This window comes from Chinchilla lanigera, unplaced genomic scaffold (assembly GCF_000276665.1).
Source record: "Chinchilla lanigera isolate Chin_1 unplaced genomic scaffold, ChiLan1.0 scaffold00060, whole genome shotgun sequence".
NCBI classification, from domain to species: domain Eukaryota; kingdom Metazoa; phylum Chordata; class Mammalia; order Rodentia; family Chinchillidae; genus Chinchilla; species Chinchilla lanigera.
The window spans coordinates 13,969,381-13,986,057 of NW_004955461.1; the positions used below are offsets into that span (position 1 = coordinate 13,969,381).

Sequence of the window (16,677 nt, forward strand, 5' to 3'; positions counted from 1 at the left end):
GACTAATAACCATACAATGACCATTTGGGTTTGAGAGAAGAGGAAAATATTTTCCAGTTGCTAAGCTGTGAAGGCAAAGTAAATTACAGGAAATATAAAAAAAGTCACCATATAGGATATAATTTTCTGTCATTAAATATTAGCTTGCTTGTTCAAATATTAACCAAACTGTCGAACCAAATTAATTTAAATTCCAAGTACTACATGCAGGTATTTTGTGCTAGGGAGATATTTTCTATCTACTACATATATTTGGTACCAAAAATTAGGGAAAAGAGGTTGAAATCAATCGTTAATTTCCCAAAGACAAAGACCTACTTTAATAACCAGTTGGTTATTAAAAGTGTATCTTCTGCTAACAAACAATCTGAGCATTCCTCACAATACCTACCCTTGGTGGAGAGAATTTTTGAGGTGACTTCCAGTGTCTCCAGTGGTTCCATTCCAATATTTTCCAATGTAATGATGAGTTGCTGAGTTTCTCCATTGTAAAGCTGGACAGACACGTTAGTAGATATTTCATCACCAGAAGAAGGTTGCAGTGAATGTGCAGATCTAAAATAACAGCAATAACAATGATAAATTGCCTTGGGGAAATCTATGGATTTAAGAGAAAAACTTACTAGAACCTACTGATAGCATGAGAACCAGGACCAAAGAGAAATAAAAAGTGTATACAACAGACTCCACACCCACCTACAAGCCAAAAGCAACAAACACTGATGCAACACAGGGCTGTCCAGATGCACCCCATAGTACTCTGTCCTTGTGATTCTCAGGTGAGGCCTTGTGCAGGACAGCCCAGCAGCAGCCAGTTCTGCAGACAAGTACAACCCAGTGCTCAGACGCCTGAGACTCCTGCACTAATGCGCGGGGCCTGGTTCTGTGAGCCGTGCCCAGTCCCAGTGACCTCACAGGATCCACACTGCATGTTATCCTTGTTTCTCCTTACAAACTACAAGTAGACTTCTTGAAAGGAGGTCAAAAGCTGGCAAGGAAAACAGCATGCACCATAAGGGCATACAAAACACATACACAGGGACCAGGATGTGGCTCAGTGGCAAAGCACACATCTAGCATGTATGAGTTCCTGGGCTCCATCCCCAGCATTGCAAGCAAAAAAAAGAAAAGTATGCACAGGTCTAGAGAAGTCTGACCACAAAAGGTTTAATGGGGTGGCAGGTATTGAGTCAACATTTCTTCCCTGAACCCAAGAGCTACAGAGGACCCACTCCCACCTTCCCTGGACTTTGAAGGTTCCCAAGAGTCACTATAGCCAAATTTACATGAGCTAACACTGCACTGGAAATGGGTTGTGAAATCAACAAAGCCAGTGGTGGCAAACCTTTACCATACATCACTGGACTAGACCACACCATCCCTGCCTGAAGCCAGCGGCATCTGATGACCTGGTACTCGTGGTTCTGCCCTGCTTACAGCACACAGGCTCACAGTCAGGCCCAATGGGTTTCTCGTGGCACAGGAGAACTTCATCCCCACATTCTTTGGACCAAGAATGTTCCAGAGAATAAAGAACTCACACCTCTTCTGTCCCAGGAAAGACACCACACTTAAGGGCAGTGGGGTCAGCTGATCATGCACTTCTGGGGCCACTTCTGGGGACTTTGACGGGGCTGCAAACTTTGATGTGGCACTCTGGTGTCCCAAACAAGTGCTCAGGAAACAAGAGCATGATGGCTTTGGGTGAAAGTCTGTGAGTCAAGAAATGAACACTCTGATAGGAAAAGAACCAAACACATATCCTCACTGTAAATGATTCTTTCTATCCTTTAACACGCAGTCCTCTCCAAGCAAAAGCTATTTGTAATCAATGTGAATGTGTGGAGCAAGTATTAGGAAAATAAAACATAGCTGAGACTAATTACCCTGCATCTCAGACAACAGGGTGCCAAGGTCCTCTGATATGGGGTGGAAGGGAGAAGGAAAAAGGACCTAGAGCAGAAGAACAGTACACCCATAAGGTCTGGCCCCAACTCAGCAATCCTGAGTAGGGGATCTGGGGCACTGCAAAGGGGCTGAGTCCTAAGCAAGCTGGGGCACAAGGAGAAGCAGTAGCAGCTTCACTCAGCCCCAGGGTCCAACATCCTGGAAGGAGGGGCTGAAGCACTGACCCCAAACTACCTCGAACTGTGTTATGCAGATTACTCCTTCTGTATATCCTTCTCTCTGCATATTGCAGAGGTGATTTCAGAAGACCTACCTAGCCTACCTTACAGCACTCACTTCCCGCCATTCTCACAGCCACTCCTTTCTTCATGAATTAATAAAACCTAAGTTCAGCCCTGGGTTGAGGCCTTTGTTCTGGTTAGCCATCACCCTAGCTGGACTTAGGACCCGACTGGCTCCCCACAACTACAAATATGCCTTAGTGTCTTTATTCTCACCATGGATTGCGCCGGAAGTGATAGATTGGAATTAACTCACTAGAATTTGAGTAACTTTCTTTGGGGATTAAAATGTAAACTTCCCAGAGAGTGATAAGGACTGGAAAGGGCTCCCTATATACGCTGCCTCCTCCTAACACCCTTTCCACCCACTTCATCCCCTGTTCAGGCTTCAGAGAGCAACTCAGCCAAGGCTGAGAAGCTGTGTTCCCTCAGGCTTTGACTGGGCACAGCCCTGCCCTCCTTGCACATGCACTGGACCAAAAGCTTTTTCAAAGAAGGACAATTTTTTGTTATTTTTGTTTCTACACTACCAGCTCCGGGCCAAATACCTCACACATAAGTACTTGATTAACATGTACTAAAAAATTAACAAGCATCTCAATTGGGAGCCACCTTTGCAACACAGACAGAGTGACACCCTGCATTTTTAACGGCTGCCTATTTAGTGTTCTGTCCTGTGCAACATGTAGGAACATCAGCTCAGCCCAGCACAAATCTACACACCATGGATCCCAGGCCACCTGCCCTTGGCACTGCCAGTGCTTGAGGTGCCCAGCCTACCGGGCCACATCACAATCCCTCACCTGGCTTGGAAGGCCCTCTGCCCAGGGTACTCTGTTCCTCTGCAGGGAGGCTTCCTGGAAGGGTGGCCACATTATCCTGCTTCGTGGAGTCCTCTGCTTTCTGTCTGGACAGATCTGCCCTCCCTGGACACACTGATGACCCAGCCTTACCTCCTGTCATAGTATTCAATTCTACTTCATCTCAGTTTACATTTGTTTGCGGACTTGCTGGTCCCTTGTCTTCGCACACTTTTCCTTGCTTTCCTATCTGACCAAGTTTCATAAATCCTTTAACGCCCCACATAAGTATCATGTTCTCTGGGAAGCCTTCCTGAGACCCAGAAGGAAGATGCGAGCACCCCTCCACTGGCTTCCATGCTACAGGAGCAGTGGACACATCTGCTCCCAACGGTTTGACTCTCCCTCAGACTGTGAGCTAACCTCTGGGTCAGACTAGGGGAAGGGCATTTTTCACCAAGTGCCAGTCTCATCCCAAAAGGATGAACACACACCAAAGATGTCAATCAATCTGGGCAACTTTGATGAATCAGGCAAAGCAGGTTTATACTGGTTTACAATCAACACTCACTTAAATTATAGTCACTATTTAGGGCAGAAATCACCCTTGAAAAATATATACTCCTTATCTCCTCACACCTCTGAGGCACTCCACATTGTATACATTATTTAAAAATAAGAAATAAAAATGTTTTAACTCCTAATAGGTTCCATGAGAACACCTTCCCCAGCACCTGGTCCTCTCCAAGGACTGCACCGCAGGGCTGTTCAAGAACCCAGGCTCCCCTGCACTGTTGGGTTCCATGAGCCAGCGGGTGAGGCAGGCTCTCAGTAGGAGGTGACAGGTATCCAAAAGTATTCATGTTCTCAGCAAAATGCACCCACAGGACCATAAAAACTGTCTTTAGGAACAATTCTAAAAGCAGGAGGAAAATGAGGGAGATAGAGGGACTGCTAGTATACCTGCTTCATTCACTCACTAGTTGCAAAGATGACCTTTGAAATGGTCTCGCTAGCAGGGCAAAGGACACATTACCGTTTCCCAAAATACTCTTCCTTCTTATTAATAGCCCTCCCGTTGGTGCCTTTCACCTTGAGCCACCTAGCCCCTTCCTGGAGGGCTGACCGAGGGCCCCAAGTGTGCAGCTGCTATACCACAGTCACCTGCACGGCCAGCTCCCTCACAGTTCACCTTGAGTGTTAGTTCAGGTGCTTGGTGCTCTGCCCTAACCTGAAGCCCCAGGCTGTGTCTTTCCCAACATGGCCCCCTTGTGTGCCGCTCTACTACCAGGAGCAATGGGTATGGCAAGCAAACCCCGGGTGGGAGTCTGCAGACTCAGCAGGCGGAGCTGCCAGGCTCAAGGCAGTCCATGCTCAGAAAGGACAAGGCTGAGAGCATTCTCCAGAGGCTGCCGTGGGCTCAGCTCTCACCAGCTGTCTACACTATACTGAAGCCAAACCAAATCAATTCATCTAAACAACTGAACTGAGGTATAATTTACAAACCATCCAATTCTCCTGTTTTAAGTCTACAGTCATTTTTAGTAAATTTACGAAGTTGTATGAAAACCATCACTGATACCCAGCCTTTTTTTCTTTTCTTTTCTTTTTTTTTTTTTTTGGTACCAGGAATCGAACTTAGGACCTCACACTTGCCAGGAAGGTGCTACGCCACTGAGCTATATCCCTGGCCCATGATACCCAGTCTTAAAACATTTCCATCACCCCAAAGAAATGCCTTGTCGCATTTGGAACCAATTCAAACTCCCATTCCCTACGCAGTCCACATGCTGATCTGATTCCTGCCTCTATTGCCTTTTCTGGAAATTTCATAGAAAAGCAGTCATTTACTACATGGTCTTTTGCATCTGGCTTTTTTCACTTAGCATAATGTTTCTGACGTTCATCTACACTGGAGCATGTATCAGGAGTTCATTCATTTCTATTGTTGAGTAGAATTTTATTGTAAAAATGTGCCACATTTTGTTTGTCCATTCACAAGTTGATGGTTATTGAGTCCTTTTCCCTTTTTTGACTATAATGAATAAGGTTGCTATGAACACTGATGCACACATTTTCCTGTCATTGTACAAGCTATAACTAAAATATACAGTGAATATTTGAATTTTTAAAATTTTATTATAAAAAATATATTGCCATTAATTACTCTCAAAACAGTCTTCCTCACTTTGAACACACTTATCCCATCATTCTGGTCACTTGCTACAGCAGTTCCTGAAGTCCTGTCATGAGTGTCTTTACGAGGTGTGGTAAGAATGCCACTGCTGAGTACCACCTAACAGGAAGGTAGGCTTGTAAAAGCATTACAGTGTGTCCTTATCCACTTTATTCATTGGATCTGGCACCGTGCGACTTCTGGCTCTTCCTCAAAGTCAAAATGATGACAAAAGATAAACATTTTGAGTTGACTTGGGATATCAAGGCAGCCACGACAATTTCACCAAGGACACTCAGAAGGAGGACTTCCACAACTGCTTCAGAAAGTGGCAAGCACAATGGAACAAGTGTGTTCAGTGTAAAGTGCAGTATTCTGAAGGGGATCCGTGGCACTGTGTCTTTTACCATAACAAATTTTTAAAGCTTAAACATTCACATATTTTTAGATCATACCTAGTATGCTATCATTTGTCTTGGGTAGATACCTAGGTGTGGGATTGTTGGGTAAATTTATGTTAAACTTTTAAGAAACTGCCAGATTGTCAGAATCTACCCATGCCCATCAGCAGTGAAAAAAGGGTCCAGGTCCTCTAGCACCTCCCCACCCTGGCTGTGTCACCTGTCTTCTGATTGCAGCCACTCTAGTAGATGTGAACTGGGATCTTGGTGGCTCCAGCTCCAGAAAGACTAATTATGCTGAGCATCCTCCAGGTTGCTTATGAGCTACCCGTATCTCTTTTGTGGTGAAAGAGTTATTCAAATCCTTTGCCAATTTTTTAATAGATTGTTTGTCTTATTACTGAGTTTTTAAAGTTCTTTATGTGAATACAAGCTCTTTATCAGATAGATGATGTGCAAATATTTTCTTTCAGCCTGTGAGTTGTCTTTTCATTTGTTTAATGGTCTCTTTGGATGCACAAATGTTTTTAATTTTGATGAAGCCCAATTTATCAAAGTTTTATTTTATAGATCCTGCTTTCTTCTGTCGCATTAAAAAAAAAAAACTCTATGTCTAACCCAAGGTCATGAATATTCTCTCCTGTTTTCTTCTAAAAGTTTTTATCCTTGTAGCTCTTACAATCAAGTCTATGATTCCCCCGAGTTAATGTATTGTATTTCACTTTTTTCCCCCGAGTTGTATGATGCCCCCTCCCACCTCACTCCCTTTGTCAAGCAGCTGCTCTCCCACCCACTTAAGCCATGAATGTCTCTCTCCTGTCCCTCGTCACTGCTGATGCTGTCTCCTGGAGGAATCTCCCCTGCACCCCTGAGGCTGCACACAGCGTGTGTCACAGGACCTTGTAATGCTAAGCCATTTGTCAATCTGATAGAACTTCCCACGGGGACAGAGACCAAGACTGTCACGGCCACTGTCACAGCACTGGCACTTAGCACAGTGCCTAGCAAATGAACAGAGCCCACTAAAAATAGGCACTCCCCTAAAAACAGCTCAGAAAAGCACAAGACTCACTTCATAAAAATGGTCAAGGGGCCAGGGATATAGCTCAGCGGCACAAGTGCCTGCCTGGCAAGTGCAAGGTCCTGAGTTCAACTCCCAGCACCAAAAAAAAAAAATGATCAAAAGGATATTCATTATTATTCATAAGAGCAAAAATTGAGAGGATCTCAATTTCCAGTGGCAAGGAAATGAATGATTATACAATTCTGAACTGGTATCTCTAAGATGTATTTTTTTAATCAATAAAAATTGAATTTTTTAAACAATTTATAAAGACATGAGGAAAAGGTTCTGCTATGTAGTTACACAAAAAATAACCTATGACACTATATGTGATGTAGTGAGTTCAACTATTTGAATATGTATTTAAAAAAAAAAAAGAATGGATAAAATACTTTGTAGAAATACCACAAAACATTTATGGCAATTGCTTCTGGGCCTCCTGGGATTTATTTCCCATTCTTCTTTATGCTTTCCTATAATGCTAAAAAACAAAAAAGAACAATACCATTTTGTAAAAGTTAAAGAGTTTTTCTTAAATGCCCTAAAATTTTAACTGTTTTTTTCCAAAAACGTATGGTTCCAAAGGCTAATTTCACATTTTTTTGCTAATCTTGGTGAGAAAAACCTCAATTATGTTCCAATTCACTTGCAGTAAAGCCTAGGAACCACTGGTCATTTTAAAGAAATCCTTCAGCTGTGGACACAGCTCAGCAGCATAGCACCTGCCTGGCAAGCACAAGGTCCTGAGTTCAATTCCAAATACCAAAAAAAAAAAAATCTTTCAGCCATATTTTGGACAAAAGAAAATTTCAGATTAACTCAGACACTTTGTGCTATTTTTAAAAATATACCACTAAAAATGTTCAAAAGAGCCATTTCTGTTCACTAACAGATAAATGGATAAAGAAAATGTGATATTTATACAAAATGGAGTGTTACTCTGCCATAAAGGATAGATTTAAGTCATTTGTAGGAAAATGGATGCACCTTGAAATAAATGAGGCACACGAGCTTAAATATCATATAACCATATAAAAGAAACACAAAATATAAATAAGGAGCAAAGTAAAAGATAATAGGAAGCAGGGAGACAGATCCTTTACAAATGGGAAGGGGATCAAGTAGCTAAGATAACTGTACTACTAATTTCTATTAGTTCAGTGAAAGGAACCATTAGTGCTTATATTGTCTGATCAATTTTGCATGTCTGTACCTGGAGATCTGATCAACTACTTTGAAGATAACAATATGCAATATAATAACCATTGTTAATTTCCTATCAAAAAAAGAGATGAAGGAAAGGCGGAAAGTAGGGAGGGGAAGGAAATTTTTTTAAAAATAATTACATGTTACGTACATATAATAATGACATGGACTAATTCCCATTGAGGAACGTAGTCATCATACACTGAAAACATACTAATAAGAAAATTAAAACTGGGGGGAAAAAAACAGACATGCACTGTTAGGAAACACTACCTGGGCAAAGAAGTACTGATCTGCAGTCTGGGCAAAGCTGGAATGACTTCCACAGTGGAGCCACTGGTTTTTATTCCCAGAAGATTATCCAGCAAACAGTCACTGAAGACACCAAAGACCGTGGTACGGTAACCTGGAACACAGGGCAAAAAAATGCTTGCAGTGCTTTGCATTGCACACCACAGCCAAAGTAGTGAAAAGAGCATGGGCTTCCTTTCCAGAAAATGTGGTCCCAGACCTACTTTTGCCCCTCCTACTCCCTCCTCCATCCCAAAAACCTCAATGTCTTCCTGCAGAATGGAGCTGATAATGGCATCTGTGACCTAGTTCACAAGGCCGACAATGTCCATGCTGGGTGTATGAGAAGCCCCGTAAACGCTGTAAATTTATACGATTTAGTAATCAGTATCTCTTCCCTTCACTAATTTGCCTTTCAGACTTATCCATCTCTAAAATGAGAATGACAGTTAATATTCCTTCTCAGGACATAATGTAACTTAATGAGTAATTGAAAAATGCTTCAAAATCTTCTATTGAGAGATGAAAGTTCAAGAGCCAATTACTGTTATTATAGCTGCTACGTGATATGGCAAATCTGAGGTAGGTGTAGAAGTACTGTAATTTAAGATTAGCAAATCTTCTATGTTAAAAAGTCTATTGGTTAGATAAGTACTTTAAATTGTTTAAGCAAAGCTTTAAAATGGCTTTTGAAATTCCAAGAGATAATTATTATAAACAACATTCACTGTGTAACAAAATTAAACAATACCCAATGGCTAGATGCTTAGGGCGACAACTTTTCTGTATGCTTATTATACTGTTTGTTCCATCCTAAAGGGAGGAGAGAGCTACTCCCTCTCTTCCCCTCACTAGGCTTGAGGCTGTTCTCACAACAGCCACATTCCCTCCTTTCCACACGGAGTTTTCTGAAGGGCTTCTTTCTCTGGAAAACAGGTGCTTCCCAGAAAGCCCCCTCTGCCACTAAGCCCCTATACCTGTTTCCTGTGGAACTTGGTACAGTGTGGTTGCATTTACTGAGCAGTTATTATTTTATAAATCTTAATAAAAATTAGTGATTTTTTTTCCTTTTCTAACCAATTGCTTAAAATAACTGCACCTAACCCTGAGTGTGATAACAAGCACCTGGTGCTGCCAATAGGACACCTGCAGCCCTCAGCTCCACCCGTGAGGCACGGCAGTGCTGAACACGGCCAGCCAGCACCAAAGATGGGCAGCCTGTCACGTGCTTCTCAGTGACAGGCCAGGGACTGTCCTGCTGCTCGGGACCCACACTTCAGGTCCATCATTCCCTCTCTGACTGCTCCACTCCATTCCTGTCACATACAAACCCCCTTTGTCATTGCCACTGCCACCTGGACTGTCTCTGAGCCCTGGCAGCCTAGGAGGCCACTCTGAGGCCAAAGAGGCCACCCACCCACCCAGACTTGCCCTATTCCAGCACCACAATAACCCTGCCCCATCTTCCTTCCAGCCCCATCACTACCACTCCCTGGCCCCGACCACCTACTTGACCACGCACAGACCCCAGACATGTACACAATGGTCTCTCCTCCCACCAGTCTTCAGGTACATTGTTCTCTCTGCCTGGAAGCCCCCTGTTTTTATGGTACTGAAGACTGAACCCAGGGCCTTCACACTGCTCTATATCCCTTGACCCATTTGTTTGTTTTGTTTTGTTTTTCTTTCTTTGTTTCCTTTTTTTTTTTTTTTTTCCTGAAGCAGGGTCTTGCTAAGTTGCCCCAGCTGGGCTCAAACTTGCAATCTTCCTGCCTCAGCCTCCCAGCTGGGATTACAGGCATGTACCATCACACCAAGCTCTTGAAGTCCCTTTCTATATCCTGTTTCCCAATGCCCATCCTATCCACTGGGATAATTTCCAGTGGGCTTTCAAAACTCAGGATCTATGACAGGCCTTTGGCAATACCCCTCCTTCTAGTTTTCATGCTCCCTCTGCTAGACTCCATCTCCACTGTGCTCAATCAACACATTTGCCCTCTGACTATGCTGGTTCCAACAGGGAGCCCCTTTCTCAGCTAGCAAATACTAGCTATGTGTGAGGCTACACACTACACACTGCTAGTAAGACAAGCAAGGCCACCTAGACAAAGTCCTGCAAGGAGGCCACGGACACAGCTCAGTGGCACAAGCACCTGCCTGGCAAGTGCAAGGTCCTGCTTTCGATGCCTGGTACCAAAAAACAAGCCCTGCAAGGATCCAGCCACAGGTGACACGGAGGAGGAAGGCAGACAGAGCATTATGAGAACACTGCACAGGGGCCAGTTAGCATAAAGGAACTGAGGAAGGACCTGCGCGGAGCACTTGAGGCAGCACAAAGCACCAGGTAGGAGAGCATGGTGAAGGCTCGGGCAATAGAAGCGCTTCTGGGGCTGAAAGGAGCCTGCGCCACTCAGGTGAGGAAAGGAAGGGCAAGGAGGAATCCCCAGAGTGTGGGTCACACAGAGCCAAGGACACTGCAGACACGTGAAGGCGCAGCACTTCTGGTGAACAAACAGCAGGAGCAGACCATAGGAAGACAGGTCTGTTAGAAAAGGAGGCAGGAAGACCAGTCCAAGGGTCAACCCTTGTGACAACCCCTGTAGGAGAGCAATCTGCAAGACAGGAAGTGGCCGTGCAGGTGGAGAGAAGTGGCCATTCTCAGTAAGTGTTGAGGAGTCAATGCAGAGGTCATAGAGGCTGGCAGACAGGAGCTGAGGATGACTCTCGAGAACCCTGGGCAACTGCCTTGAGGCGATGCCTTCACTGACATAGTGCTGTCTGGGGGAGGAGCCACTCTGGGGCACAGAAGCGGTGCATCCCAGTTTCACATGTGGTATGGCAAGTGCCCACAGGACAGCTGAGGCCATGGCTGGATATGCAGGTCCAGAAAGGCAAGTTGGCCCTCAGAATCATCAGCACGCCAGGACTTGCAGGCAGGCAAGTCTGTGGGGTTGGTGGGGGTCACCTGAGGTGGGTCGTTGAGAAGGAGGATGAAGGGAGGGAAAGGAGAGGAGAAGAAGGAAGAGAACCAGGTGGGAGGAGGGAGAGGTGAGGGAAAGCACAGGGAAGGAAAGGAAGGAAGGGAGAGGCGCACAAGAAGAAGGGCCTGCAGAAGAATAGTGCCGAGAAAGGAAGTGCCAGAGAGGCAGCAGACAGAGCACCCAGAAGAGCAGAACACCAGAAAAGGGTGGGTACCTCAGTGGTAGAATGCTTGCCTAGGACACACCACCAAAAAGAAGGAAAAAGAAATTCCAGGGGTGTGTGTCCCCCAAAAGGAAAAGAGAGAGCTCACCATGGGAGAAAGGCGGCTGCTGGGCAGTGAAGTTAGAAATAAAGCAAAAAGTAGCCCCTGGATTTAGCCAGGAAAACACTATAAAGGACCCCAGAGACAGGAGTTTTGGTGAGGTGATAGGGCTAGATCCAGGATGCAGAATGCTCAGATCCAGTGTGGAGGTGCAGTTTGTGTGAACACACAACTCACTGACAAAGTTGGCAAACAGTCTGTCACAGTAGAAGGAAATTATGGCATTAGAAAGGGCCTAAACGCACTGAGGAAAGCTGAGCAGTTCTGAGGACATCCTGGAGGAAGATTGGCAGAGCAGGGAGAGGGGACGTAAGGGGTCAGAGCACAGCACACACTTCCTACCACAGCAGGAGTATGGCAGCTGTGTCCCCTTCTATATATCACACATTCAGAACCAGTTCTTTTCCAGGTCATATCCCAAAGAAATGCAGTCTTTTTCATTATCTTGGGTTTTCTTTCTTTTTTTCATTTTTTGTGGTGCTGGGGATGGAACCTAGGACCTCACACATGCTAGGCAAGTACCCTACCACTGCGCCACACCTCCTGCCCAATCTTTTCATTATCTTTTAATTGGTTAGGACTAAATGGAAGGACAAACTCAGCTCCGGGCCTTAATGAGGAAATACTAGAGTTCAGCAGACCTGTACGAGCACAAATCAAAAAGGAATCCTCCTTACCGTTCACAGTGATGGTTCCAGTGGTCTGTGGGACCCCAACAAGTGTCACTGGATACAGACCAGATTCTGCTGGTAGTGAAAGAGCTGCAGGGAGAGCCTCAAACTCCACTCCACTGGTGAGGAGCCCCTAGAGCAAACAAAGGGAAATGCAAATAGGCTCAGTCCTAGCCTACCATGAGTGGCCAGTTCCAAATGAGCCTGGAGACATTCGCCACAGGCAAGCCCAGAACTGTGGGAACAGAAAGACTAAAAGCTTTTACAAAAAAGAACACAAAGGACCCTAGAGATGAAAGAAAATAAAGTATTTGACACTATACAGTCTGGACAGGATAGCACTGTAGGCATTCAGCTGACAGACAATTTCACCTGATGTTTGCTGTGGGACATTTGTTTTGTGCTGTGTTGTTTTACCAAACAGACATGTAAACTCAAAGAAAAAATATTTTATTTATTAATATAAAAGAAAAACAATATAAAACATGAAAATATATGAACAGCTTATATCCCTCCGGTGCATCTATGAATCATCAGTTTATTTCAATATGTATCAGGCACTGAGCTTGCCAGGGAACAAGACAGATTTCCTGTCCATGGTAGGCAATGAGAAGGAGACGTCAGCTCTTGATATTTCCCAGCACTGGAGTAGTGGTCCTACCCAGTGAACAGGACAAGAAAAAATGGAATAGACATACAATCAAGTATTTACTAAACAAATAAATAAAGCTATGAACATAGAAAATCCTATGGAATCCACATTGAAACTTGAATTAACAAGTACATTTAACAAACTGACAAAGTCAGGGGAAAAAAGGAAAGAGGTATATATAGTCTAGCAATAAGCAATTGGAAAACAAAATGTTTTTTTAAAATATCATTAACAAGAAGAGATCAAAATCATCAAAAACCTTAGAACAGATCCAAAGAATGTTATACAAGATTTTACAAAATAATGCTGAGATAAATTCTGAAAGATCTCAACAGGGAAGAAAACTTGGATTCTCTTAAGTTGGTTTGTTTTCTGCAGTACAATGGTCCAAGCAACCTGAACCTATTTTGGGTGCATTACAGAACTAAGCCCACAAGGTATGATCCTAAGAGGTGTGACTGCTGCGCTCAAGTACCATCCAACAGAAAGACAGGTTAGTAAAAACATTAGAGTATGTCCTTATTTGCTGAATCAGGCTCTGTCCAACTATGGCTCTTCTCCAAATTCAAAACAACCATGAAAGAAAAACATTTTGAATCAATTCAGGACATGGAGGTAGCCATGACTGAGGATATTCATGAAACAGGACTCCCAGAACTGCTTCAAAAGTGGCAGGAATGATGGGGTAAAAGTCAGGGGAGTATTGCAAAGCGAACTAATAGCAATGTGTCTTTTACTGTCACAGATTTTTTAAAATTTCAACATTCACTGTATTTTTTGATCACACTGCATATAAATGAATGTACAAATGTTGTGAACTATGTTCTCACACTGGAACAAAGGACATAAAAATGGCAAGAAGAAAGGCAAGACAGAACCCTAGGAGATGGATGACAAGTGGCAGCATCAGTGTGAATGCAGGATGTAGAAGTATGTCTGTCTAAAAGAACAACTGAAGAAATTAATGACCACCAAACAAGGCTCTCCAAAATGTCCTGAAGGTAAGAGGTAACAAAGACTACAATTCCAATAACACCAATAGAAAGACTCCACCAGGCAAGGCAAGCAAGTAAAGGGGAGAGGGGACAACAGTAATAAAATAACTGACAAGGATAAGCTAATACATACCAGTAATAACCATCAATATAAATGGTTTCTATTCCTAATCAAAAGAAACAGATTGGCAGGGTGGATCAAAAAACATAATCCAACAATATGCTGCATGCAAGAAACACATTTCACCCAAGAAATTCATAGACTGAAAGTCAAAGAAAAGGGAACACTTCCTGCAACAGGAACCCAGAAAAAACAGGGATAGCTATTCCATTTGCAGAAAAAGTGAACTTCAAGCTAGACCGATCAAAAGAGACAAACAAGGTCACTGCATACTGTTAAGGGAAAACTCCAAGCAGAAGAGATAATAATCATAAATATATATGCACCAAAACAGAAGTACCCAACTATATAAGACAAATATTAATAGACATGAAAAATCAAAATAGCAATAACACAATTATAACAGAGGAACTTAACACTCCATTGTCACAAAACGATAGATTAACTATCAGATAACAGAACTAAACCAAACTTGTGAACAAATGGACTTGGTAGACCTTTACAGAGTGTTCTACCCAACACCTTCAGAATACACATTCTTCTCAGCTGTGCATGGAGCACTCTTCAAAATAGACCACATACTAGTTCACAGAACATGCTTAAGTAAATGGAAAGGATCTGAAATAATCCCCTGCATATTATCAGATCATACTGCAATGAAAGTGTAAATCAATGGCCACAGAAACCATAAAAAACTATATTAACACATGGAAATTAAGTAACACCCTCCTGAACAGCCAGTGGGTTATAGATTAAATTAAAGAAGAAATTAGGCAGTTTCTACAATTAAATGATAATGCTAATATCACATCCTGGACCTTATGGGACAAAATGAAAGCAGTCCTACAAGGGAAATTTACAGTGCTGAAATCTCACATCAGGAAAACACAGTGAGCTCAAATAAACAACCTAATGTCAAACCTCAAAAAAACGAATAAGTCAAGCCAAAAGTTCATATGAGGGAGTGAATTATAAAGCCAGAGCAGAAATTAATGCAGTTGAGACTAAGAAAACAATAAAAAGAATCAATGAAATGAAGCATGGTTCTTTGAAAGGTTAAATAAAGTTGATAAACCCTTGGCCAACTTTATCTAAGAAAAGGAAAGACTCAAATTCATGCAATTAGGAATGAAAAGGGTAAAATCACAACAGATCCTGCAGAAATCCAGATCATCGATACCTATATTGAGAACCTTTATTCTAATGAGATGGGAAACAGAAAAAAATGAAGAGATTCCTAGACATGTATGAATTACCAAGCTGAATCAAGAAGACATAAAAAGTCTAAATAACACAGTATCAGTCAATGAAATTGAAGATGGAATTAAAAACCCAGCTATTCCCCTTCTTGGTATCTTCCCAAAAGAATTAAAAGCATTGTACCTCAGCAATATATCGATACCTGTTTATTGTGGGTATAGTTTGTAATAATCAAATCTTGGAAACAGCAAATACACATCAACCAATGAATGAATAAAGAAGATGTGGGTTTTTATATACAAATGAGTACTACTGACCATACAGAAGGGTAAACTTGAGACATTTTTAGGTAAATGGATGTATCGTCACAACATACTCAAGTGAAATAAATCTGACACACGTGTAAATATCACACTGTTCCTCTGGTATAGGAAAGTGAAAGTGTAAATAAAGACCAAAATATATAGTACATATTGTGAAGTAAGAAGAAAATGTTCAAATGGGAAGGGGAACTGGGAAGAGAAGGGGAAAGAAGGAAGGGAAAAGAAAAAATGAGAAAAGAAAGAAGAAATAGAAACAAAGCTTTTGTAAATAAGGAGGGAAAGGGGTTGAAAGAAGGATTGGAGAATAGGGAAAAAAAAGGATCAAGATATATCATGCACAGGTACAAATTCCCAATAATGAATGTGACTATTATGTATATCTAAAAGGTACCAGAGTAAACTTAATTAATTTTTTAAAAACAAAAAAAATTTTCAAGAAAATATGCTATTTACACATAATGAGTACTAACCTGCCATAAAGATCTTGAGCTATTAGTAGGAAAATGGATGCACCTTGAGACCATAATGTTAAGTGAAATAAATCAGACACACAAGCTTAGATAATACATGATTTCTTTTATATGAAAAACCCAAATTATAAATAGCAAAATAAAAGATAATAGGAAGTAGGGGGAATAGATCTTTCTCAAAGGGCAAGGGGATCAAGAGATAAAGGGAGGTGTCAGGAGGGGGGTGGGTGAAAGAGAATAAAAGAGTATTAAGATATGGAAATGCACCAAGTCTACACAAGAAATGAAAACCTTATGTACTGCAAACATGTACAAATAAAAAATTTCTTCTAATGCAAGTCTATTCACAAAAGAAAAATAATAGAAGAAATAGGTCTGTCTATGTGCATATCAAGTGCATGTGTTTATGCAGAGGTGTGTAAGGAAATATGTGTGCATATGCAGTATGCACAGATTTAAATGTAACTATGTGTATGTTTGCAGAGGTGTACATGTAGTTATAAATATAGGTGTGCATGTAGATATAAACGTAAGTATGTACATGCACATGTATAAGAGTATACAGACAAATGTATGTAGGTGTATGCTGACATGCAGAGACGTGTGTATGTACAAGTGTGTATACAGATATAAATGTAAATATATGTGTGTGTACATGTAGAGTTCTGCAGATATAAGTAGGTATGTGTACATGAAGAAAGATTTACATGTGCACGCAGATAGATGTATATGTGCATGTGTGTACATGCAGAGGTATGTGCAGATGTAAATATAAGCATATGTGTATATATAGCTCCCAATCCTATCTACAGAGA

At 42.0% G+C, this 16,677-nt stretch overlaps 1 protein-coding gene across 5 annotated transcripts in view; it reads right to left on the reverse strand.

Annotated features, from left to right (window-relative positions):
• Nucleotides 1-16,677, reverse strand: part of Trappc9 (trafficking protein particle complex 9) — a 632,072-nt gene that overhangs the window by 471,293 nt on the left and 144,102 nt on the right. For all 5 annotated transcript variants that reach the window (XM_013521334.1, XM_013521333.1, XM_013521332.1 and 2 more), the window contains 3 exons: nucleotides 12,108-12,234; nucleotides 8,109-8,241; nucleotides 392-555 (listed from right to left, as the gene is read on the reverse strand). In XM_013521334.1, coding sequence (XP_013376788.1) covers nucleotides 392-555; nucleotides 8,109-8,241; nucleotides 12,108-12,234 — 424 coding nt within the window. The remainder of the gene's footprint in view (nucleotides 1-391; nucleotides 556-8,108; nucleotides 8,242-12,107; nucleotides 12,235-16,677) is intronic.